At 37.2% G+C, this 24,432-nt stretch overlaps 1 protein-coding gene across 14 annotated transcripts in view; it reads left to right on the plus strand.

The window, feature by feature from the left end:
• The window catches only part of ZNF385B (zinc finger protein 385B), a 151,867-nt gene that overhangs the window by 51,403 nt on the left and 76,032 nt on the right, over window positions 1-24,432 (plus strand). The window contains exon 2 of one of the 14 annotated variants that reach the window (XM_086898127.1): window positions 14,333-14,380. The exons of the other annotated variants lie outside the window; for them this stretch is intronic. Within the exon in view, the coding sequence (XP_086754253.1) occupies window positions 14,371-14,380 (10 nt within the window). The 5' untranslated portion in view covers window positions 14,333-14,370. The remainder of the gene's footprint in view (window positions 1-14,332; window positions 14,381-24,432) is intronic. 14 annotated transcript variants of the gene reach the window in all.

Raw genomic sequence — 24,432 nt, forward strand, 5'->3', positions numbered from 1 at the left:
ACATCCTGATTTTCAGTTCCCACGTGGCACAGTGAACTTCACCTTCATACATAACGTTGTTAAAACTTGGATGTTTTATAGATGAAGAGGCTGTTGATCTCTTGTAAATGTTAACTATGAGAGCAGTCTGCATAAGATCAAGATGCACTGAGGGATAATGTAATTGGAATTTTTCAAACAACCGTATCTGTTTCAGAATTAAGGTTCGTGATAGAAAAAATAAGACAGAATAGATCTCACAGTTTCAGCATAATTAAGATTTTTGCCAGTGGTTATTATGGAAAAGCTTTCTTAAATATTTTACCCTCACCTCTTTGAATGTTTTGATGTCAGATGAGCAGGATTTTCATTCTGCAGCTAACTTATTAAATAAAAGCAGCTCTTATTCCCAAACTTCCAACTAACAAAGAGGACTAGAGCTGTTATTAACATTTACCCTTTTTTCTCCTTTCCTTTCTTGATGGAAAGATGAGGGGAAATTTTGTTAAAGCATAAGGTGTTTTCTTCTTACTAAAAATTGAGAAAAAAAAACACAACCTTAAGAAACTACATAATAAGAGATCATTAAATAAAGTATATATAGAAAGTAAAATAAGATTGGGGAATTCACTTTATTTGATATGGATTTAAATTATGTAAATAAATCTGCTCTTGGTAACTTGCACATTAGTATTCTCTTCAGCAAGGTGGTTAAGGGTGCTTAATTATGATCTCTGCTTTTCCCAGGCAAGGAACAAAAATGAAAATAACAAGTTTAGAGGTATAAAGGGGAAATAGGGCTTGCATTTTTACAGGTTTTTTAGTTTCAGGTCAAGTAAAATTAATGATAATGTGTAGAGGCTTCTACATAAAAATTCCTTCTATTGTGAACAGTATTAAAGCTCTGTTTTAACAATAGTGAAAAGTAAACCCTTGACCTCTATATATTACTGAGAAGAGATCTTTGAAGCAGTCTTAGTAACAGCCACTTGATTCATTCCTTATTCCTTGAAGATGTCTGAGCAGGAAGCTGTGTCTATGTTTTAAGGTGGATTCTTGTATTGATGAGCTGGTCTCTGATTTCCTGAGCCAGTATCATTTAGCACAAATTTTTCTTAATGTCTTTTTTTTTTTTTTTTTTCCCCTCATTTAAGTGCCAGTGCTGATAGTTCTCTACTGCACAGAAAACGGTTTAGAGCAGGTGTGAGAATTTATTATGTTCTGTCTTTTTAACCTAACATGTAAGAGAGAGGAAATGATGTGCTGTTGCATTATGTTAACATGTAACAGAAAGGAGGTAATTTAAGTAAAATGTAGGTGATTTTGCAATAATAAAGTTCACGTGAAGTAGGGTAGGGAAGATAAAAGAACATATGTCAGAGTAATGTAATATACTGAAAATTGGTAATAGCTTTATTTTGTTGAGCTAAATTTCATCTGGATAGATGACACAAAAATGAAAATTACAAGATGAATATGGGATTTGAACTTCTGTTCGAAAAACTAAGGAATATATGTCATAATAAGACACAGGTCCTATGCAAAATGGTATATAAGACCATCCCCAGCTGGGTATTACTGTCTATTCTGCTACAAAAAAATGCCTTCTCTGAGGAAGAGGAGCACAGAATATCTGATGTTAAGTGCTATCCCAGCTAGCTACAATACAAAAGCACTTCTTTGTCAATATTATGTGAGAGAACCTGACAAACTGTAGGGAGGTCTTTTTTCTTTCCCCTTTCGTTTCAGCAAGTGAAGACATGAAATTATTTCATATTCACCTTTCCAAACCCTGATATTATGTAATAATTTTATTTGCATACAGAAGTGGATTTCCTATGTCATTTTCACACTGCAGCTTCAGAGAATACGTGGAGCAATGCAGGTATTTTGAAAGCTTCTTAACTGAATCACTCTTGGAATTTTTATACCTTGAATATTTGAAGTCATAGTATTTTGAGTTGTTGATAATTTAGTAATAAGAGCAGTGGCTTTTCCATCTCTCAGAATTCTCTAGAAAGAATAAACTCATTTCACATAGTCTACAGGGATTTTGAAGAGTGTCTTTTTAGCAGTATAGCTGGCCACTTTTCTTTGTAGATTGGTTTAATGAATATATTTAATGCAATTTCTTAATGTTATTTTCATGCTCTAGAATTGTATATGTAGATCTATCCATTACCAGATAAAACTGTTGATCTTTAATGGACTGTGCTATGTGTAGTGTCTTTGTTCTGGAACTTGCTTAAACAACAATCACTGCAGAAGCAGTGTTGTGAAAATCATAATTTCACATGTCTATTTTGAAAAGAAGTGAACAAGAGCTAAATTCTCTGATATAATTGTGCTATGTTAATTTAACATTCTTGTGACACATTGATTTCTTTTTTTAATGTCTTTTGGTATCATCATCTTATATGTGCATACTTAAAACCTTTATCACAACATATTCTTGCAAAACCGGTTAACTGTAGTAGCAGAGAACAGTCCAGGTTGGAAGGGATCTCGAAAGACCATCTGGTCCCAGCTTTCCTGGGAAGGGGAGTCATGATGAGATTGTCTAGCAGCTTGTCCACATATTGAAACCTCCAGCAATGAGGATTCTATCATGGTCCTGGGGAGGTTGTTGCAGTGAATTTTTCATCTCATTGTAATTTTTTCTCATGTCAAGATGAAGCATCTCCCTGTGTACCCCTCACCTCGTACACCTTGTCATCTCCATGTGGATCCTCATGGGGAGACAGCCTCCATCTTCTTTGTGACTGTCATTTAAGTATGAAATTCAGTTATGAGTTCCCACTTAAGCCTTCTCTTTTCCAGGGAGAAAATTCCAACTCCTTCAGTCTTTCCTCATAGGGCAAGTTCTCCAGACCTTTGATCACCGTTAAGAGCCTTCTTTGGAGCTCTCCACTCTGGGCACATCCTTCTTGGTTTGTAGGGACTACAACTGTACACAGTACTGTGGGTGCAGCCTGACAAGCACTGAGTAGATTGGTATGATCATGTCTCTGTTTACAAAGCCCCTGTGGAATGAGGATTGAAGATTAATCTTAATTAAGATTAAACACACTGTTTTTCCATACTGAGATTCCAAAGTGATTGAAATGACCGGAGTTTGTTAAGCTGTTTTGCAATCTCTGTGTTTGGATTCACAGCCAGTAATGTCAGATGTGGTTTCTGTTCTGTGAGTTGTTATAGATGGATTGTGTCCACTCCTCTGTAGGGAAAAGTGAGGATATCTGTCTTCCTCAACGAGTGGATGTGAGGTTGCAAGATGTATTTCTGTGCTGGTCTTTATGTCACTCTGTTTCATGTATGAAAATAGGACCTTATGTGAAGGATTGTGACAAAGCCGCTCTGACTGTTCATTGCATCTCAAGTTTCATTCTTCATCCAAATCTGGCTCTGGTAAGGAACACTTGTCTCATTAGTCAGTTTTTCTCTTGTCATGGGCCAGCAATGCTGACTGAAACATTACCAGGAACTGTTTGGGAGGGGTAGACAGAAGATCACTTGTGTGCCTGACATCTGAGATGTCCAAAACCAAAATACTGAGTTACCTTTTTGCCGATTTCCTAATGTGGAACTACTGAGTAATTCACAGCTCTGCTGCTGCCAATCTTACATGTTGATTTACAGTTATGGGAGAGAATTGCTTGGCAGAAGGTTCAATTTATTTCCAAAGATGGCAGAAATTTTCTGTGAGGATCCTTTTCTAGGTTCAGGAGGTACTCCCATCTTTCTTGTGGTGTATTTGAAAATGGCTTCCCTGTGCAGCTTAACCCAGTAAAGACAGAATATGCTTTGGTGGTCTGTATTCTTCACATCGGTCTTGAAGGATGTAAGCTCTTGGCTTGTATGATTTGACATTGAATTAATTATGTAGGCTCTTCCTTTCTGTGATTATCTTTTATGTGAAACCTATATTCCTTTCTAAAGTAGTTATTTTCTCAAGTACAACATGTATTTAAGGATTTGAGATGCCAAATTAAACACTCACCTGCATGTGTATGACTTTCACACCTAAGACTGAAATAAAAATGAGCTACTACTTGTCACCATGCTCTGAGAGACTGGAGTGATGTCCACCACTTTTTTTGCTGAGCCAAACATACATACAAATGCCAGACATACATATGCAAATTGATGGATTAATGGGAATAATTTCATGCATTGTAGAGACTTGACGTGTTCACTTTTCCAGAAGACTTTTTTCAAGGAGAGGATCTTTCTATATTTAAAAGGCAAAGTAAATAGTCTCAATTTTCCATTAAATTTAAGTGCTGTTAGGTGCCAAAATGTTCTGTGGCTAAGGGAGATACTGGCTGTACTGCAGGGTCCATCTCACTGAGCTGGGTTTAATTCATTTGGTCCTGGATGTTTGTTCTTCATGTTTCATCGTGTGCCAGTGCACATAGCTTCCCCAGTGAACTGGCTTGCTCTCTTGTGGTGCCACTTTAAAGTTGGGCACATGTAAGCTCCATTCACTTTGGTGGGCTTTTCCTATATTTCTGGGAGGAATCCTGCCTATCAGGACAGCCTAAATTAGTACTGTATAAGCAGGCATGATTGCACCTGTGTTTCTGTACCATTCCTTTAAAGGGAGTTTGTGTTGTGATTTTAGGGTACTTCAGACTTAAACTGAGGTGAAGCTGAAGAATTGCAGAAAGACAGCTGGCCTAGTTTTCCAAGGACACAATATCTGCAGTTTCTTTTTGGCTTCTGTGCAGTTTCAGAGGATCAGTGCTTTGGGAAACTGGGTTGAATGGCAGATAATAGTGAAATAGCCCTCAGGAATAATCATCATATTAGGGAAGGCTTAGTCAAATTGCTTTACACTTTGATATTTTTATTTAGTTAATGATAATAATGTTGAAATAACCTAATTTGAATAGTATTTATAAATTTTAAAATGCATATGCTTGTCTGTTGTATTAAAAATAATGTGATTCTTATCTGTTTTCTGTATGACAATTACAAGCTCAGTTATGTTTTTATGGGAATAAATCTGCATCCTGTCATGCATTGCAGTATGTTGGTACTTTGCCAAAAGGGTGGCAGACTGCAGTGCTATGAATCTGTTGAAGTCCAAACAAACTTGTTTCAAGAAAATCAGAGAAAATACATGCCAATCTGACTGAGCAAATCCAAATTGCTTCATTCTATGATTAATTAAATTAGGTTGCTTTGAAATTCATAACAGGTGCCTGGAATGATCTTACTTAATGCTAACAGTGCTTTAAATGTCCCTGGAGAACTTGGATTAGCTGACTGAGTACCCCCTTACCATAGGAAAGGATGTCCTATGTGAGGATGCTGTCCCAAAGGGATAAAATGGGTGCATCTCAGATGCCCCGAAGGAAACACATACCAAAATGCATGTGATGAAAGACAGCTGAGATATCAAGGAAGAACCTCTGAGGTTAAAATTTCAAGGTTAATATTTTATCCAGATTGAGAAAGGGAGGATGTGATGTATACAATGCAAATATAACCTATGTGGAATGCTTATAAAATATAACAGGATTCGGAGTTAATGTTTCAGGATGAGGTAGCTGCTCTAAGATGTTGCTGTGATTTCTGAACTGTAGTAACATAACCTACACAATTCCTGTGATGTTTTTAGAGCTGTTAGCTTTGGAAGCTGCAGAGCAAACTGATGGAATTTTCCATTGAAATGACATAGGTGGAGGTTTGACAGTGAAGCCACTGCTGCAGCACTGCTCCTGGAGTTTGGGTGTGTTGTTTCTCTTGAATCCAATGCCTGGAAATTTTCAGCCAAGCTTCCGTACATCTTGCACTTGTTCATATGCAGCTTTGGGAGCATATGCTTGTGTTTATAGTAGATATATATATATACTTATGGAGTCTCAGAAATATTTGAACGACTGTGAATCTGCAAACCTTTGGGGATGAATTTTAACAGGTGTAAGTCTACTTCTAATTCTGATATGTCTATTCAGATATCATGCTATCTCTGCAAAGCCCATGTACACAATTTCATGACTTTGTGAAAAAAGATGGCTGGCTGCCAAGAAAAATTAACCCATGTCTTGTGTCAGTTAAGCAGTTTAATTGACTTTCACACCTACAGCTGAAATAAAAATGAGCTACTACTTGTCACCATGCTCTGAGAGACTGGTCTTTTTGTTGAGTAACAGCATCCATCTGCTTCAGAAAAAATTTACTATAGCAGACTCTGTCCTACTACACGAGTCCAGCTGCCTGACCATAGAAAAAATCCTCCCATAATCAGAGACCTTGGTCAGCATCTCACATGCATCTTCTGAGTCCAAAATAGCCCTGGCATGAATTCTTTTGTGCTGTGTGGTTCCATTCCATCAGCTTTCTCCCTTCCCATGGTCTGAAGTGTAGTTATGCTGATGCAAGACTGTGTTTTCTTTCCAGCTGGCTCTGAAGTCAGTGCCATTGATCTGATGTTTTGCAGATATACTGAAACCCAGACTCTAGGATGAGGTACTGTGCAATCCTGGGGTGAGGATAAAAAAAAGGGGGGGAAAAAACCCCCCAAAACCTAAAAATATCCAGCTTCTAACTCAAGCATCACCAGAAAGAAAAAGGATTTGGTATGCAAGAAAAGGAAGAAAAAAAGGGAAGAGAGGTCAATATGATCATAGTTATGCACAATGGAGTGTGAATTTAAGTATAGAAGAGATGGAAAGATGAAGTAAAGGAAAACTGAGAGAAAGTGACAGAGGAAGGATTGAAGGGTAGGGAGTTTATGAAATGTGCAATTCCTCCCCAGCTTGAAGAGGCTGTGTGGGAGAAGATTGGAGCCAATATACAATCCACAGAAGAACAGACATCTCACTTCACATTTGCAGAGTATGGGTAGAAATTAAGTTTCTTGGATTGTGCCAGTTAAACAACTCAGCCCTTGAAGGCAGGAGACTTTCCTCAGCCTTTCTTTCATGACTCTGGCTGAACACAAATGCTCAGAGAGTCATACTGTGTAGTACCTGCTCCCAGATGAAACACCTGGCTTGGAACTAGACTGTACAGGCTTGCAGCCCTGCATTTTATCAGAAGTGATTTCACCAGATGAAACTTTCAGTTGGGCCCTCCCATTAAACAAGAATGTCTATTCAGGAGGGAAGTGATAAGTTAAAATCTGAACAGAAAGAAATATTAGAAGACTTTTCTAAAGTATCAGTAAGATCCCTTATTAGTGAGCCTATGAGTCATGAATGGTGTTTTTTTTATGTGGTTTAGTTTCTTTTTTTTCTGTTTATTTGTGCATCAGGATGCTCACTTTCCATAACAAAAAAATCAGATGATAATTCGGAGTCAGTTTGAGCTGTCAGTTCATGTTACAATATACATTGTATGTACACATACATTGCTTATTACTTAAACCTTCAATCTCTCAGTAAAACTGTCTTGATACTTTTTGCCTATGTTCAAACTTTTTGTATATTAGTTCTTGCAAAAAAAAAAATGTATGTTTTGTGCGTTTGTTGCAGGGGTGGAGATTTTGTTTTGTTTGTTTGCTTTGTGTGTCTTTTCAATAATTCCTGAGGCTCTTAGTCATTCACAGGATTTGAATGTATTTTCAAACTAAATAATATCTCAGAAGGCTGTGTTGAATTTTTTTTTTTTCTTTTTGGTGCTAATGCCTTCCTCAGTTTTTATCATTAATGTAACATTTTTGTGACCCACTCTGCTTCCATTTGATCACTTGCTAATGCCTGTTATTCCTTAACAACAGAGGATGACAATGAAAAAAAAAATTATCCACATGGAAATTTTTATAACACCTCTCCCATGGCCGTTATTGGATTTTCATACTTACAGTGCCAAAGGAGTGGATTTCAAGATAAAGACAATCTTTCAAGGTATTCACAATAGTGAAGTCAAATAATTTCCATGGAAATCAGACAGTTGTTCTTTCTGGTAGAAACATACTCTACAATATGCTCCTCTGCCCAAGCTGTTGAAAGTTCTTCCAGCAACCTGAATCTGTGTACCCTGCTCCCTTCTCCTCTTTCTCTGAAAGTGTTTATGCTTTTGCTTAAGGACAAAAGCTTCCCCAGCCTGACTGTGTGCACCAGAACTTGGGAATTTCTGGAGCATGAGTGTTGCCTCTTCCTCAGTGACAAAGTACTTTGCAAATGGTATGGGACTGGTGAATCTTTGAGGGCTCTGTTTGTTCGGGGTTTTTTTAATGGTGTGTCATCACTTTCTAAAAGAAAAATATATTTCAGGGGTAATGCCACTGGGATCTATCTGGTGTGAATAACTGCTTTTCAGCTCCAGTAAAGATGGCTGAACTAAGTAAAATGATCAGACCAGAACACACTTAGTAGAAGAGATTTGTGATTATGGAACAGTACATATTGCATACTCTCTTTTTGACTTTGGGAAAGTTACAGATGCTTTAATTCATTTTGCATAAAAGTTAATGTACTTGTCACATGTGTCTCTTTTTGGTATTGCTTACTTGAACTATAATTTAGGTCAAAAATTCTTTCTTCACTTGTGTATGGAGAGCTCTTGGTACTGTGTATCTTGATGTCATTTTGACACCTCTCACCATTATTGTAATACACAAAAATAAGCAGGACTCTTTTATATTATTTAGGCTAGCTTTAAGCTGTTTATCCTCTGTGATTCCCTACTATTCACATTATTTAGGAACTCTCTGTCATTATGACAAGCATATATACATATATAAATATGAACTTGGGAAGCAAAAACTGAAGAATTAATATATGACTGCTAAAATTTTGCCACTTCCAAATAAATAGTTTTTTAAATTCTAAATTTGTATGAAGGTTGTACAGATATGCAATGTGGAATTTGAGAACTGAAAGTTAAGAGTCTTTCAGACTGTCTGTGCTCATGATAAAGAGGAAGGGTTAAAGGTGTCTCATACACTGCATGGGAAATATCTTCTCTAGTGCTTTGGAGTACAAGATCCAAAGCAGAAAATAAGTTCATCATTCTCTCTTTTCCAACTGCACTGAAGTAACTACTTACTGGGATGAATCCTAAAACATTTGCTGTCATCTAGACCTTTTAATGATAAATTCTTAGATCAAAGTAGCAAGTGAGGTGGAGCAATGGTGATTAATGGCTTGAACAAAAATAGATTTTACTGTGCATTTGTAACTGGAGTGTGATGTCTTTGATATTTGTTAGGACTTTGAAGGCTGCATACCTGTAGAACCTGTTGCAGTCCTTGAGGCTGGAGAAAGATTTAAGAATTTGTCTGTGGAGATTCCTGCTCAGGGGGAAGAATTAAAATGACATTAAGTTCTTACGGTTGCCCCATTCCTGATCATTCCTGACAAAGCTGCATGTGTTAAACAACGTGACATCTGGTTGCTACATATTGAAATAATTCTGTGCTTCATAAAATAAGGACTATATTTGTCGCCTCACCAGTGTCCCGGGAGGAGCACTTGAAGTTGAAATGTCATCTTTGAGGATGTGCTGTAGGTAATTTTTGTTTTCTAAATACCATGAACTGGAACAGGAGTACTGTTTTATAATTTCATCTAGTATGCAATATACTGCTAAGTTTAATGGGTGTACAGACACTCGTGAATACATGTGTGTAAGTTTGACGCATCTGTGTGAAATAGAAACAGAATTTGCTTCATGTAAGTAAAAGCACAAGATACCAGCGTGAGCTGGTAGGTTTTGATAGTCCTTTCATGTGTATTTCAAGAAGATTCTTGCTATGAGACACTTGCCTAATGCATCAGCTGGGGCAGAGTTAAATATTGCTTTTCTGAATTGTCCTCAAGCCAAACTTAGTGAGGGCTGGGTGTCAGGCAAAGGAAGAGCTGTAATACATATACGACTGGATGTGCAGATGTCTTGGTAGAGGTTAAGATGTAAGAATTCAGAAGAATACAGTTGCTTGCCTCTGCTTTGAATGTGTCTGTACCACAATTCACTGTCATTAACTTGGTGAGGGAAAAAGACTTAGAGGACAATAATTGAACTCCTTTAACTCAATACTTTTATGTTCTGCTCCTGGAAAGCTCTGGTAGTTTGTCATGTCTTGTGAAATTTATCTACTGTGAAAGGGAACTTGTGCTTGACCATGTCTTTTGCCTGTTCTGAGTGTCTGTACAGTAGGATCAGGTTGTTAACCTCACCTCTAACTTCTGTTTTCCTTCTTCAAACTGGGATGATTCTTGGGGATTGTATTAAGTGCAGTGTATGAAAATACTAGTCAAGCGTGGCCAGCAAATTTCCCATTGTGTTTGACAGGGCATTGGTATTCTCCTGACAAAGTTACTTCACCTTTGCTTTGAGCCCTGCTTTGAACTTGAGAAGCTAAGTATGGGTTATTTGGCATTATCTGTGCTTAATAAAATTTGGATTACTGGTCCTTTATTCCAAGAAGGGGGGAGGGTAGTTGTTTTTTGTTGAATAAAGGTCCTTTCTTTTACATACCAGTCATTAGTTTAAATCAGTGTCTCTGGAGGGTGTTTCTAGTTCATTAGGATGATATTCCACAGATTATAAATTCATTGAAATATTAATGAAATTCATTCTGAGATCATAACATTTTTCTTCTGGAAACATGTGTGAAAATATTTGGTGAACAAAGCTGAGAATTAAGAATCATGATGGGTAGTACAATAAGGTCAAACCTTAGCAACTAAGTTGGGGTTTTTTTCCCTCAACTTTAATATTATTACCAGACATTGCCCATTTTTTTTCTGGACTGCCCTTCAGTGAAAATTTGCTGTAACAATTCTATATGTGATTAGTATACTGTGCACTGAAGAGAAAACCTTGAGAACAGGAACAGCAAGCCGAAAGACTTGTGTATGAAAAGCAAAGGACAAAACCTTAAAGGATCCAAGCATGGCTATGCAGAGAAGCCTTTTAAGAATTTGATAGCAGGATGCTATTGCAGTTTGGCAATAAAAAAAAAAAAAAGCTTTACAGAAGTCCAAACTGCTAAATCTTTCTTGGAAAGATGATTTTTCTTAGTGCTCAGTCTGAAAGTATAGCACATCTACATAGACTGTCCATTTCTCTTGAGTCACATCCTGACAGTACAATTCTCCAAGTTTCCAATCAGCAAAAATACAAGCATGTTGTATTCCAGTCCGCTAGGGAGAATTGCCTGTATCAAAGCAGCACAGGGAGAGAGCATGGACATAGAATCTAAGTGAAAACAACATGTTTTGTGGAGTTGTTTTTGGATTCTGGGTGACTTTTGTATGTTATGCTGAGATAAGTAACCTATTAAAGGTGCTAAAAATGTCACTTCTCCAGCCTCACATAAAAGAGAGAAAATACAGGGGAAAGAATTTAAAGTATGAACTTCAGTTTAAGAAAAAAAAAAAAATAAAGCCACCACCTGAGCATCTTGGGAGTTGAGCTGTTCAGTGTCAGCTTTTCTTTCTTTGTAGGAGCTGCTTGTGAATGACACCTGAGCGCATTTGCCCTCAGATAACCTCTTCCTGGAGGCCTTTCCTTTCTTGTAGCTCTGTGGTTCTATTGTACACACTTTCTTGCTCTCTCTTTCTTCCCTTTGCTCAGATGTGTGGTGTGGGTGTGACGCTTGCTGTGAACATTGTACCACTGTGTTCTGGAAGGTCAGCACCTCATAGCTTTTGGAAACAAAAATGCATTCTTTTTTTTGTTTAATTTACTATTGTTCTTTGCCCCTTTTGCTTTCATCCTGATATTTTTGCTTTCTTTTAATCTCTTCTTCTGGTATAATAACATTTGCCCTTTCATTGCATTCTTGAACTGTCTTTAAGCCTTCCCCCCACACCTTTCACTTCTGTGTTCCACTTTTCTCCTTTTTCTCTTCCAGCCACCTATCCTCACCCTTGTGACTTCTGCATCTATAATGCAGTAGCTGCATGACTGCCTCAGACTGCTGTTCCAAAAGGAGTTGCTGTCATCCTGCTTTCCTGCTCACCCCCAGCACCTCTGTTGTGCTTGCACACGTGCTTTGCATGCCCTCAATACCCAGAGTCCATCATGCTCATAGTGTGGGGAGGCCTTCATGCTGTTATGGATCTCTCAAGAGGCCTTCTCAGACTAAAAAAAGAGTCAGGGCATCTCCAACATCTTGGGACAGTGGCTGTCAGTCGACAGGATGGGAGTTAGCATTGTTTAAAGGGAGGGGAAGAGAGAAGTGTAGTTACAGCTGTGATGGGTTGTTGGAAATCCCATGTTAGATGTGAGCTAGAGGGCAGGCTGACACATAAAATCTGAGATCAGTGTCTCCTAAGACCTTCCTCTGAAACCAAGGTCTGGTCTTCTGTCAGACAGAGTGTTCCATGCTTTTAAAAGGGAAATAGAATGGAGCTACAGCATGTTAAACTAGATAAATGGTTAAAACTAGTGCATTGTAATGGTTTTGGCAAGGAATTGTCAAACTGGCAAAAAAAAGAGACCCTCCAGTCATTGAGCAAGTTGGGGAGCTGTTCCTCCAGTTTGGGGGAGTTACAGGCTCTGCTGTTTTGTCTTGCCGTAATGCATAAACCTACCATGTGCTTATGGAATGTGTAAGACACTTCTGAAGTTAACAGTGAAATTTTAAAAAAAAAATAAAAAATTCTTCAGTCATCACAGAAAATGCAATTATTAATAATATTATCAACATGAGAAAAGAGAGTATTTATTGAGAATACTGGTCATCTTGTGAAGTCATCAGAGTCTATATAAAACCCACATAAAATTTCACAGAAGTTTGGTGTTGCCAATCCCAAGTGTGCAACGAGAATGAGTCACGTCTTCCAAGATTTGCTTAAAAATCACAGAGGTTTATTTTTAATTTGGTTTGATTTTTATGTGCCTTTTTATGTCAAAACTGATTCCTTTTTTCCACTGCTAGCAATGCCCACAACCCTTTTTTTATTTTTCTTTCTTTTTTTTTTTTTTTTTCATTTTTCTTTCTTTTAAGACTTTTTTAACAAGAGTACCAAATATTTCAGGACATGTAAAAAAATTATATAATGGCTGCCAACTCATATTAGGAGGTAATTATTAAAGTAATCCCCCTCTAGTGGAAGGGAGGAGTAGGAGGTTGTAGAATAAAATAAGATCAAGCTAAATTTTCATATGGGCTGCTTTGAGTAACCAACAGTCACATGCTAGTGAAGAGTTTTTTCACTGGAACAATATACTTTATTCAGGATTGGGTACAAATTTAATCTTGCCACATAAATTCTGTCCACTATTTTGAGAGACATGGAAATTTCTTCCAAGAAGTTTACTTTTTAAAGTCATCTTTTACCTCTTTTCTTATTCCTTCACTTTTGTAAAAAACAAATGAGAAGATTAAGTAAATCTTTATATATTTAACAAAAAGCATTTAAGTAGAAGGATTACATACAAGATGTCTTCTATAATCTTTAGTTCTCCGTGAGGAATTATCTGATGTAGCTACAAACTGCATCAGGTAAAAATCTGTTCCTAATGATATTGGATGTCTTCTCTCTCTCTCTTTAATTTATTATTATTATTTTTAATAAAACTCTTTCTGTCAAGAATTCTTACTAGGGTGTGCTTGAAAAAATTATTTTGAGGAGTCAGAAGTTCTGTGCTGAGGTGTACTGACACAGCACATCCTAAAGTGAGGAGCTGCAGATTAGACAGGCTCCTCTTTGAAGTTTATGGTTTGAGTCCCAGTTTTGAGACTGTGTGCCTTTTGCCTCTATAATATGAAGAGGGACATTTTTTCTCTTCCTAGCAAAGGGTAATTTTAATTTTGGGCAAATAGTCTGTGGTCAGTTTTATTGGACAGTAGGTACTTGTCATGGTAGCAGCAGCATTCTGAATGTTTTTATTGTGTGTCCAATTTGGTCTTGTAGGTGCCTTTTGAGGTAAATAAAAATGTCCGAAACAGCTCCCTGTTTGTATTTCTTAAAAAGAAGTCTTTTGAATCAGAGCAAACAAATCCAGCTGTAATGAAATTAAACATTATGGAAAGAACGAACATTTACTTTTGCAAAACTTGCCTCCCATATAGATTTTCCTTGACACACTGTATTAGTTCTGTAAGGAGTTTTTCTTTTCCTGAAAGACAGGCAACTAGTTTAAAAGCAATTGCAGGACAGGTATACTAAAATACATTAGCATTAAAAGATTTACATAAGGGACTACTTTCTCTTTTTTTATGGTTTTGTTACCTTGAATTTAGGTGGCACCAGCTGCCGCCTGTCTGCATCAGTTGTGCATAGCCTGAAGAGGTATCATTCACCAATGGGAGTGAAGGAAAGTGTCCCAGCAGCTTTGTGGAACAAGACGTATTTCTCAGCAGCACAAGTTCAAACCCTACTCAAGGCTTGTACCAAGTCAAAAAGGAGCTTGTGAGAACATTTCTTTTTCTATCTCTATTGTGCAGAACTTTCTATTCTGCTGAACTAACTGCAGAAGAGAAACATGCTTCTGGGTAAGTAATTCCTTGTGGAGGCTGAAATCTGTCTTTCAAGCAGCTGCATAATAGAGTGCTGTATGCTTGCTCCAGCTGTATGGAAGGAGAAATGTTTAGCTGATTTATTTTTAATAGCAATCCATTAGTGAAAGCTGTATTCATTTGCTGCAGTTTAGGAACTGAGCAGTCAAATTTGGAAATCTTAGCACTGTGGGTGACTGTGATCTATTTTTTAAAATACTTTTTATCTTTGTGTAAACTGCGTCAAAGAAATACAAATGCCAAAATTAGCATTTGAACTTTTTTTGCCCGTTTAGATGGTAATCGTGACATTTTCTGAAGGAAGGCTCTAAATGAAAATTTTTGTTAGTAAGTCCATTGGAAGAATGTATTTCTTAAATATGAAAATAAATGTTTATTATTTTTGAGCCTACTGATGGTTCACTGTAAAAAACTTAATGCTTACTTATTGCATGTCTTTAATTCTCTTTTATCATTATGCTGCTAAAATCTGTTGACTATTTTATATATTTATATGCTAGTTTTAATAAGCACAAATAGTAGCATTTGAAATAGGGAATGCCTTCATGTGTCTTTTCAAGAACAACTTGAAATTATTAGGTTTCTGATTTTTTAATATGTTGCAGATAATACAGTATGGCTTAACTGACATTTTAAAATGTGCATGATGCATTCAAAAAGTTCCTCTTAGAATGCCTTGTTAGGTCAAAAACATAAATGCTCTTTTCTATCCTCAAAGTCCTGATTATAGGTAGATGATTAGCTTGTAGAAAACACCTTTAAATTTTTTTTTCATACAAGCTTGAATACTTATTTTCTGTGGTTTGAATGTTTAAATTTTTATTCTGTGTAAGTATGATTAACCTTGGTATGTAGTAAATGACAAAATTACATCTTATAGCATTCCATTGCTTTAAAAACTACTACATAATATTTCTCTCTTTTTCTTACTTAAACTCATGTGTGATTATTTACCGTAATTTTTTGTTACTGTCACCTTATTTAACTTTCTAAAGACAAGAAACAGCCTGGAGAGGTGCTTTTGTGAGGAAGAATTTTAGATTAGTGCAGAATTTAGCTTAGTCTGGTTGAGTTGATGAGATTTCAGCAAATTAGGTTAAATGTTTGTATGTGCTTCAGGACTGTTAATACAGCTACTTCATAAGCATTTATCCCTTGTCCTCCTTCTCTCCATATATGTGTCTGTGGCATTGTTTCTATGTTTGACAATCATAGTTTTATACCTTGGGTGCTGGATTCTTTGTTGTAGGGAATTGCTTTCTGTTTATTCTAGACCTTTGCTTCCCTGTCATTTTGTATGTTCAGATACAGTCACAATACTAATTTGATGTGTGGCACAGATATACATGTTGCAGCACATTTAACAGAGAAGCCTGAGAGAAATCCGGTGGCTTGGTTGTTCCTGTTGTTCATTCACTTGATTTCAGAAATCTCTATTTAGAAATGTGTTAACTCTGTCTGAAATTGGAGCAATCCACAACTTCCATTCAGCTTCAAGGTGCTTTGTTAAACATCACCAGACAGTGTTTCCCGGTTGTCTTGGGTTACAGTGCAAGATGTAAGCAAAAGTATGTGTTCTATTACCAGCTGTTAAAACCAGGTGGGGCAGTGTTCTTTATCTCTTCCATGACCTATCCCTCATAACTGCAGGGGGATCTCTTCTGTTAGTGGGCCATTGAGTCTCACTGCAGGACTGATAAAATTCCATCATCCCACTGGGAGATGCTCCACCCAGGGGGACAAGCCAAGCATTCCTACCTGGATATAAACTGAGCTTTGGAACATCACAGGAAGCCTTTCTCCACTGGATTCCCAAAGGACCAGACCCAACTACACCACCACTGGACCTTCAGAGGAAAACTACACCCTTTTACAGGATCACTGTTACAACAGAACCACACCTGTCACTCCAGGAGGACTGCAGCCAGCCATCATTTAATCAGACTGCTACCAACATCCTGACCAACAGGGTGTCTGGTTGTATTGTGACTCTTAGTCAGTGTTTTTTTTTTGTACTACTGCATTTGTATTTTAACTTTCCTAGTAAAGAACTGTTATTCCTATTCCCATATCTTTGTCTTAGAGCCCCTTGATTTCAAAATTATAATAATTCAGTAGGGGAGGGGTTTACATTTTTCCATTTCAAGGGAGGCTCCTGCCTTCCTTAGCAGACACCTGTCTTTTCAAACCAAGACACCTGTGCTACCATTATCACAGTGATGTCTAGATTCACATTTATATTTGGCTTCCCAACATAGCTTATCTGAGAGCCCACAGGATGGGCCACTCTGCAAGCCATGCAGACAGCCCAAAAATCATGGGCTGCTCCTGTCTCCTGGGAGACAATGCATAGGCAGTGGACAGTCCATGCTGGCCAGGCATTGTCTGTCTGCAGCTTTGGTTAGCTGGTGGCAAGCCCAAAAATGGTTTGCCAGCTGAGAGAGAAAAGTGAGAGTGTCAAGAGAGAGAAAAATGGTGTCAAGCCTTTGGGGACAGTTGGACTGGGATTAAAGCAAAGGAGAAAATTCTGTTTATTCTATAAAAAAAAACCAGTAAAACCAACAAAACAAATGAAAACCCCAACAACAAACTCCCAAACAAACCAAACTCAACTAACCTAAAAAGTTCTAGTTTTAACGCATCAAAACTGCCTTATGCAGAACATGCAGCTCTGTTACACTGAGAGATAAAATCTGTTGGGAAGGGAAACCCAATAAAACTTGGAAACTTGTGCACCAAATAAAATGAATTTTGGTAAGAGCTGAGCACTACAAATGCTGGCAGATGGGGGGAAAACACCTGCCCTGTACTGGCACCAGTGACTATCTTGATCAAGATAGTCCTTTCAAGGAAGCAGGGAGCAGAACTGAGTCACAAGGATAAGAGACAGTAAGTGGGGGTCAGAAGGGTCCTGGAATGGGGGTTTTGAACAGTGCTCTGAACTTGTGGGAGGTGTATGAGTAAAGGATAATCCATGTGCACAGAAGTAGTCTGCTGTCGCTTTCCCAATGATATCTTCTAAAGACAGTAATTTAGAAAGGAAAGATGAAACCGGCCTTATAGGTAAGCAAGAATTTCAGTAATGCAGCACTGGTAGTGAACAGTGTGCAACTAAAATTTGTGTCAGAGGCTTGTGTTTAGATAGATGAATATTCCAGATGTGTGTACAGATTTCTTGATTTTGCAGAGGAATATTTGGGTTTCTTCAGTACTTGAAAATTTGGCCTTTGGGGAAAAGATGTTTTTATGTTCTGTAATGCTGAAATGCTTTGAACAAAGTTTAAAATTCTATTCTATGGCTGCAGAGAACATTGACATCTTTTGGATGACATCTTAAGGATGACTTACTCAAATATTCTTATGGTTGATGGTGTATTCATATTTTAATAAATTCAGGAAAGATTCATCCAAAGCTGTTTCAATCCAGTACTGCTTTAAAGAAACAGGAAAATCTAATCATTTCATCACTTAAAGCTGCTTAAACCTTCAGGGGAAAAAGGGTTACTGCTTAAATTTCAGATGAAAGGAGTGTTTTGTGAATTCATCTGTGTCATGTATTCATACCTGAATTAAAATGAGCCATGATGTGCTGCACCTTCTCAGGAGCATTACATAAACTTCCTTGTTCTAAAACATGCACAAGTTTGAAATGTGCAAACAGAACTGAAAGAAACTTTGCAGTAGTTTCTCTACAAGCAGGAAGCCTAATATTTACACAACAATCAATAGAGTAAAGAACATGGAGACAAGCAGCACTCTCTCCTATGAATGTTTGTTTAACTGGTAAAAGAAGGTAGGATCTATCTGAACAACAACTTGCTTTTAGCTAGACCTGTTTGGTTGGGGATGGGTTTGGCTTGAATTCTGCAGAACTTTGTTGCCCATGGTTTGGAGTGGTGCAATTAAAACAAGGGACTGTTTTTTAGTATGTTGTATTTGAAACAGTTTTCTTCTGCTTTAATTTGTGATTTTGATCAGGTCTTTTGGTAGTGTTTTGCTGAGACTCTAATGAAGATTAGTTAAAGAAAAATCTGATCCTGATATAGCTTGCTTTGCAGAAAAAAAAGGAGTTTTTTTATGTATAATTAACTTACATACTTCTGAAATTCTTTGTTGTCATGTTTATTTGTTTGCTCTGTGTGCCTTTAGGGAGAATTTTGTCCTCACTGTGGGAGGGAAGGTAAAAGTGCAAGAATGCAGTGACCTCAGTGCAAACCAGAAAGGGACAAGAAAGGACAGGGGACAGGACACTTTTATTTCTTGTTGTTCTCTGATTTACAAGCCTGATATTATTGCCTCACAATAAAAGCTGGCAATTTTCAATTCAAACAAGAAGTTGCTGAATCCAGGAACCTGCAAGAGGAAGCTAAACATGTCTTTTTACCTCTTGTTTTCATTATCCTTCCTTCAAGAAGTCAGAAAAATAGTGTTTTTCCCTAAGTTCAGTGGTTAGGAATTGCTAGTCACATGGGATACCTACAGAGAATGGTTTACAGAAAAGCCTTCCTGTCCTTAAACCCCTGGAAAAAAAACTGTCCTTTAGAATGAGAAGAGGCAAATGGGGTATTTGGGCTGAGCTAAATTTTTTGTGTTTGAGAGTGGACATTTTGCTCTCTTACCCCAGTGCTGTTTTTCACTGCTGCAGTGGTTGTAGGGACCAGGTATGTGAAGGTGCTGGCTTTAGAAAAACTGGCATCTGCTTTAGAAGTCACATGCTCCTTTCAGGGGCTGGTCAGAGTTTCTGGGAGGTTTCTGAAATCTCTCTGAGGCAATGGTGGATAGGGAAAGATGATTTTCAGCACTTCAGAAGGCACATCAATAAACCAATGATTAGGTGGACAGGCTTAGCGAGTTCTTTCATGTACCAAAAGTCAGTGAAAATATGAGAAATTTCCTCAAAATCTTAAGACTCCATTGAAGTAGACAGCATCAGATAATCTTATCTCTATCAGTTTTAATTTGTTTAAGCTTATATGCACTTAAGTTACTTATAATCACTGTTCTCAGAAGTGACTTGAAGTTTAAAGCAAGAACAGAAATTTGAACTAGGCAATTTAAACTAAGAGACTGACATAAGTTACTGAAAAATGTGGCCTTGCAATAAAAAGTAATGTGCAAACTTAGTTAAATGTGTTTCCTGTTGTAGTAATACAAACCAGATAGTAAAGTTCAGCTTGTACTATGAAACTAGATTTGATTTTTGTAGTCTTTGTGGTTGAAACCTCTGTTTTATTAGGTAATTTCATTAACAGTTATTACCAAAGAGAAAATTGTCTTCCATGTTTCAAAGGGTAGTGTACCACAAAGAACTTTATACATCCTTCAGGCATCAATCCAAACCAATGTTCAGTGTTCCCTGTTAAAGCAGATTCCTTCACTTGAAGAGACAGAGACTGGTATGACAGTGATAAGTGCAGTTATCCCCAAGTGATGAAGCATCTCACCAGATCTCACCATGGTTAACACAGAGTACTTCCTGAATGTTATTTTCAAAGCCCACCTGCTGGCCATCCTGGATCTTCATGTCCACACAGAAATTCAATTGCATTGCTTTCTTTTTTAGTACCTTCCTTGTATGGCTGTGCTTGTGTGGTAATCATATAAAAAGAGAGAGTTTCATGTGTAGCTAAGCTACTACTTCTGAAGAGATTTTAATTTTTCCTCTGCTTTTAGCAGGTATTTATTCAGTAACTAAAATGTATGCCCTTGGTGATGCTGGATTTGTGCTAAAATGAAGTTGATGACTACAGAATCAGAGTGTTCTTTCTAGATTCTTATGGGGAAACTGAGGAAAGACTGAGCTTTCCAAATGGACGAAAGAAAACTGCTTTTTGAACTCTTCTCCTTTGTCACCGTACAACAATATAACAATTGCACTGTTAAATGTGAAGACATTTGTCCAACGCAAAAGAATGCCCAAGTTTGTCTTCCCATATCTTTCTCCTGGTTACCTGTGTTTCTTGTTCTTGTTCAACTCATTCATACCTTTCACCACATTACACAAACCCACCACATTTCTTAACAGCTTGGAATGGTGTACTAAGCCTGTAAAACAGCCTACTTTGATTGATTGAAAATAGGCTGATATTAGTAAAATCCCAAAGCAAAACACTCAGCCCAAAAATTCTAAATTTGTCATATAATCCTATAGTTGTGTTCAATTTAAATTGCTCTTTGTTCACTGTTGTAAATAAACTGAATTATAGTATATCCTTTTATATAATATATACGTTTAAAAATAGGATTGCAGACTTTGGAGATGTAAGTTACTTTTATGTTGCTTAAGATTACTTAGGAGTACAGCCCTACAGGGTTATTGGGAAAGTAGTTCTTGCTGCCACGTGTTTAGGAGGCCTTCATGAAACTAAAGTGCAGAATGCAGTAGTTACGGCAAGTAGCTGTCACATAAGTCATCTTTTCTTTTTAAAAATGCTATATATTTATAAAGCAACATCCAGTGATTACTTTTAAAAAGGGATGTGGAAATACACATTTTTGTCTACGTTCCTTGGCTTTTTTTAGGTGGGTTTTTTTGTTTGTGTGATTGAAATGAAAGAGTTCAGCCAGTAAAAGATGTAGGGAATACTGGGAGTTGAGGGAGTAGGGTGTCCACCTCTCTTTCCCATTCTTTTTACAGCTTATGATATCTGCTGAGCTATGAAGCTGAATGATCAGGTTTTAGAAGGTTCCCTGTGATTGTTGTCCTTTACCTTTAAATTGTTATCTCATAATGCTGGTTTTGTTGGAAGCTTTGCTGCTTGCTGTAGTGGAATGAGGAAGCAGTATGTTGTATTTCTGGCGTGTTCTAATACAAAAGGCTGGTCACCATCTCTACTGCCCAGCAGCCACTTAATGTGCTGCAGGTCACACTTGCACAGAGTTTGTGCCCCAGCTCAAGGTGTCATGGCTGGCTTGCTCACTGTTTGTTCTTTACCCATGGGATTCCTCTGAGGTTATTAATCTAATGGACATTAGATCTGGAATTAATCTAATGGACAAGAGCATGTGTGAGAATAGAAATAGGATTAGAAATCCACAAAATCTGGTCTTTGTCCAGTTTAAATGGAAGATAAGTAAATTCTTAAAAGGGGGGGTTGGAGGGAGTATTCTCATTTTAGTTTTGCATCTTGAGTGTGAAGGAGTCCACGGGGAGTGATGTACATTTCTGATTGAGTAGAACTCTAGCTGTAGAACAAAATTAATCACTTTTTCACTGAGCATACTCAATAGTAAGGGATATACTTCAAGATGAGCAGTGTTAGAGACTACATAATTACTCTGTGTCTCTGTGCTCTTTAAATTTTAAAATTATGGTAATTATCACATTTAAAATACATTTTATAAGTTTTAATATTAAACATACAATTGAAATACAAGTGAAGCTGATATTGAAACTCATGAAAACAGGCTGAACTCACTAATTTCATCACTTTCTGGTCTTCCTTTAAAAGTCCTAAGCTATTTGGTTTTCCTGCCTCTCCTGTGCGTCACTTTCCTTTTGCTTTTTTGAAGAGATTGCTTTGGATATTGGTTTAACCAATATTAAGCTTTTGAAATGCCATTCATTTCTTCCATCTTGTCATTCCTAATTAAAACCATGGTGTATCAAACTAAGGGACACTCTTTGCTTACAGTATTTATGCCTCAAACATTTGTGGTGCAATGAGGGGTTCAGATAGTAATTTCCTTTTAAATTAAACTTGCTGTTAGAGGTAGGAATGGTGTTCTCTGGTTGAACAGAACAGTCTTAATAACCTCATTATAATATTTATTTTAAAATTGTCGATTTCAAGTCAATTCACAGATACCTTTTGAACAGTGCTTTTTCCTGCAGTGAAGATTGGACAGGAACTGGTTGTGTCCTGGTCACCAGGGTCATAAAGGTGACACTGGGTATTTGCCATTTGGGTGTTGCTGTTCTTTGCATGCAGCAGCCTTGGAGCTGCTTTTAGTGGCATGGTCTGTGCATATGTGGTGCTTTGAAACACTTTTCATTACATGAGAGGTCTTTCAGCCAAATGCTTAGTTCCAGCAGCTGGAGATAGTATCACTTTACTGTTTCAGCAGTCTGCTGGTGGGACATTAAGAGCACTATCATTTTACTTTCTGAGTCCCTATTAGAGTTTGGCCATTGAGACATAGTATCAAATAATGAAAGGGATAGGATCCTATTACGGCTCAATAATAGTGGAACAAACAAGCAAGCAAAAACAAGTAAATAACTTTCTTTCTATACATTTAAATCTACATCTACAATTAAATTAAAAGTAAAGACTTACTATGCTGTGGTGTGATATTTAAGAGCTAGTGATAGACTTAGTGTTCCAAAGATTCCAGGATCTGAATAGCATTTTGAGTTAACAGGAATAAGCAGCTTTTGTGAACTGGGAGGGTGAGTTGATTACAGAAAAACTAACCACAGAACACACATTCAAACTTTTTAATACTTGGTCTAAATAGGAAAGATTCATCCACATACATTTAACATTCTGAGTCTGCAAACCTATGGATTTATTTTGCTCCTAGTCGGAGTTGTAAGATTTGGAAAATCCTGTTACAGCTGCCTGAGAAGTACTTTGAGATGTAGTTATGCAAGTCTAACAAAAATGAGGATCTCTGTACTGTCTTGCTTTTTAAAATTAAACAAAGGAAATGCTTCTACTTGAAAGAGAGGAATTGCTTTTGTAAATCCAAACATCAGGGATTGAAATCCTAGACCCTTAGAGAAAAGAAAGTGTAAGAAATATTAAGAAGCATAGCAAAGTTTCTACAAAGTCAGTATTTTGTATCCAATTGTGAGTCATTCAGTACTTAAAAGTTATGTAATACTGTCAATTATGAATACTAATCTAGGGAGAATTTAAAGGCCTTTCATCAGAATTTTAAAACCATGATACCCTAATTATTAATTCCCTAAGGAAATACGAACATAAATAATGATGTATCTGCTACTGACCTCTGAGAAAATACACAGTTAAATTGCATCTGGAATGATTGTTCACACCAAAGATCAAAAAGATGAAAGATGACTTCGTAGAAGGGCAGCAAGGTTTATTAATTTCAGCTATTTCAAGGCTATTTTATGGTGGCTGTGGCAGCTCTTCCATGCTCTGCCTAGGCCCCTTGCCCCTGGGCAGCACAGCAGCTTCTCTCTGCCAGACTTCTTGGGGGAAAGGCTTCCCACACCTGTGCCTTCACACCAAGGAAGCCACCTTTTCACAGACTACTGCAGCAAGGAACTTCTTACCTAATACAGCAGTTAAATCTCTGCTTTATTATGGTTATTGCTACAAGTTCCTGCATGATCTGTCCGTGTATTTGCCAGTTTCTGCATCGTTCTTTGTTTTTGTGATTTGATTTAATACCTTTTAAAACTTTAAGTATTAGTCCTCTGTTTACAGTTTGTCTTAAATGCAGTTCTCTCTCTGCACTTAGGTAGTCTGAGAGCCCTACTCCTTCACCCCTGGTTGATCCAGATATTGTTCTTTATTTAAGGTATTTAAAAACAGAAATACAGGAGCCGAAATACTAGGCAGACTGCTAGCACTGCAAATCAAGAGTTTATAATAATTTCTGTCATGTAAAGGAAAGATTCACACTTTGTCTGAAGAAATTACATGTCTGGTTTTTTTTCTCAGGTTTCCTTAAATAAATTAATAAATAATAAATAATAATAATAAAAATAATAAATAATGTGTCACATAGATGCTAGTGCAGTGTACCTCACAACAGTTCTCTGTGAGTAGCTACTAAGTTTTAAATGCACACCCTTTCATTATGCTTCATATGTTATGAATGTATGTTAATCTTCAAATACAACCTGTCCTTGACATTATCAGTGTCTTGCTTTGTTTCTTTTTGAGTTCCATCTGGAATTTTTTTCATGCAAAATTCTTTTCTAAAAGTCTTTCCCCTATAAAATAGTCTTTCCATATAACCCTTTAAACTGAAATCTTTTTTTTCCTGTCCCATCACACATTTCTTCAAATTATGTTTTAGGGTAAGATTTTTTTGCTCCCAAGGTAAGA

The sequence above is a fragment of the Cyanistes caeruleus genome, chromosome 7 (genome assembly GCF_971803275.1).
Source record: "Cyanistes caeruleus chromosome 7, bCyaCae1.hap1.1, whole genome shotgun sequence".
NCBI classification, from domain to species: domain Eukaryota; kingdom Metazoa; phylum Chordata; class Aves; order Passeriformes; family Paridae; genus Cyanistes; species Cyanistes caeruleus.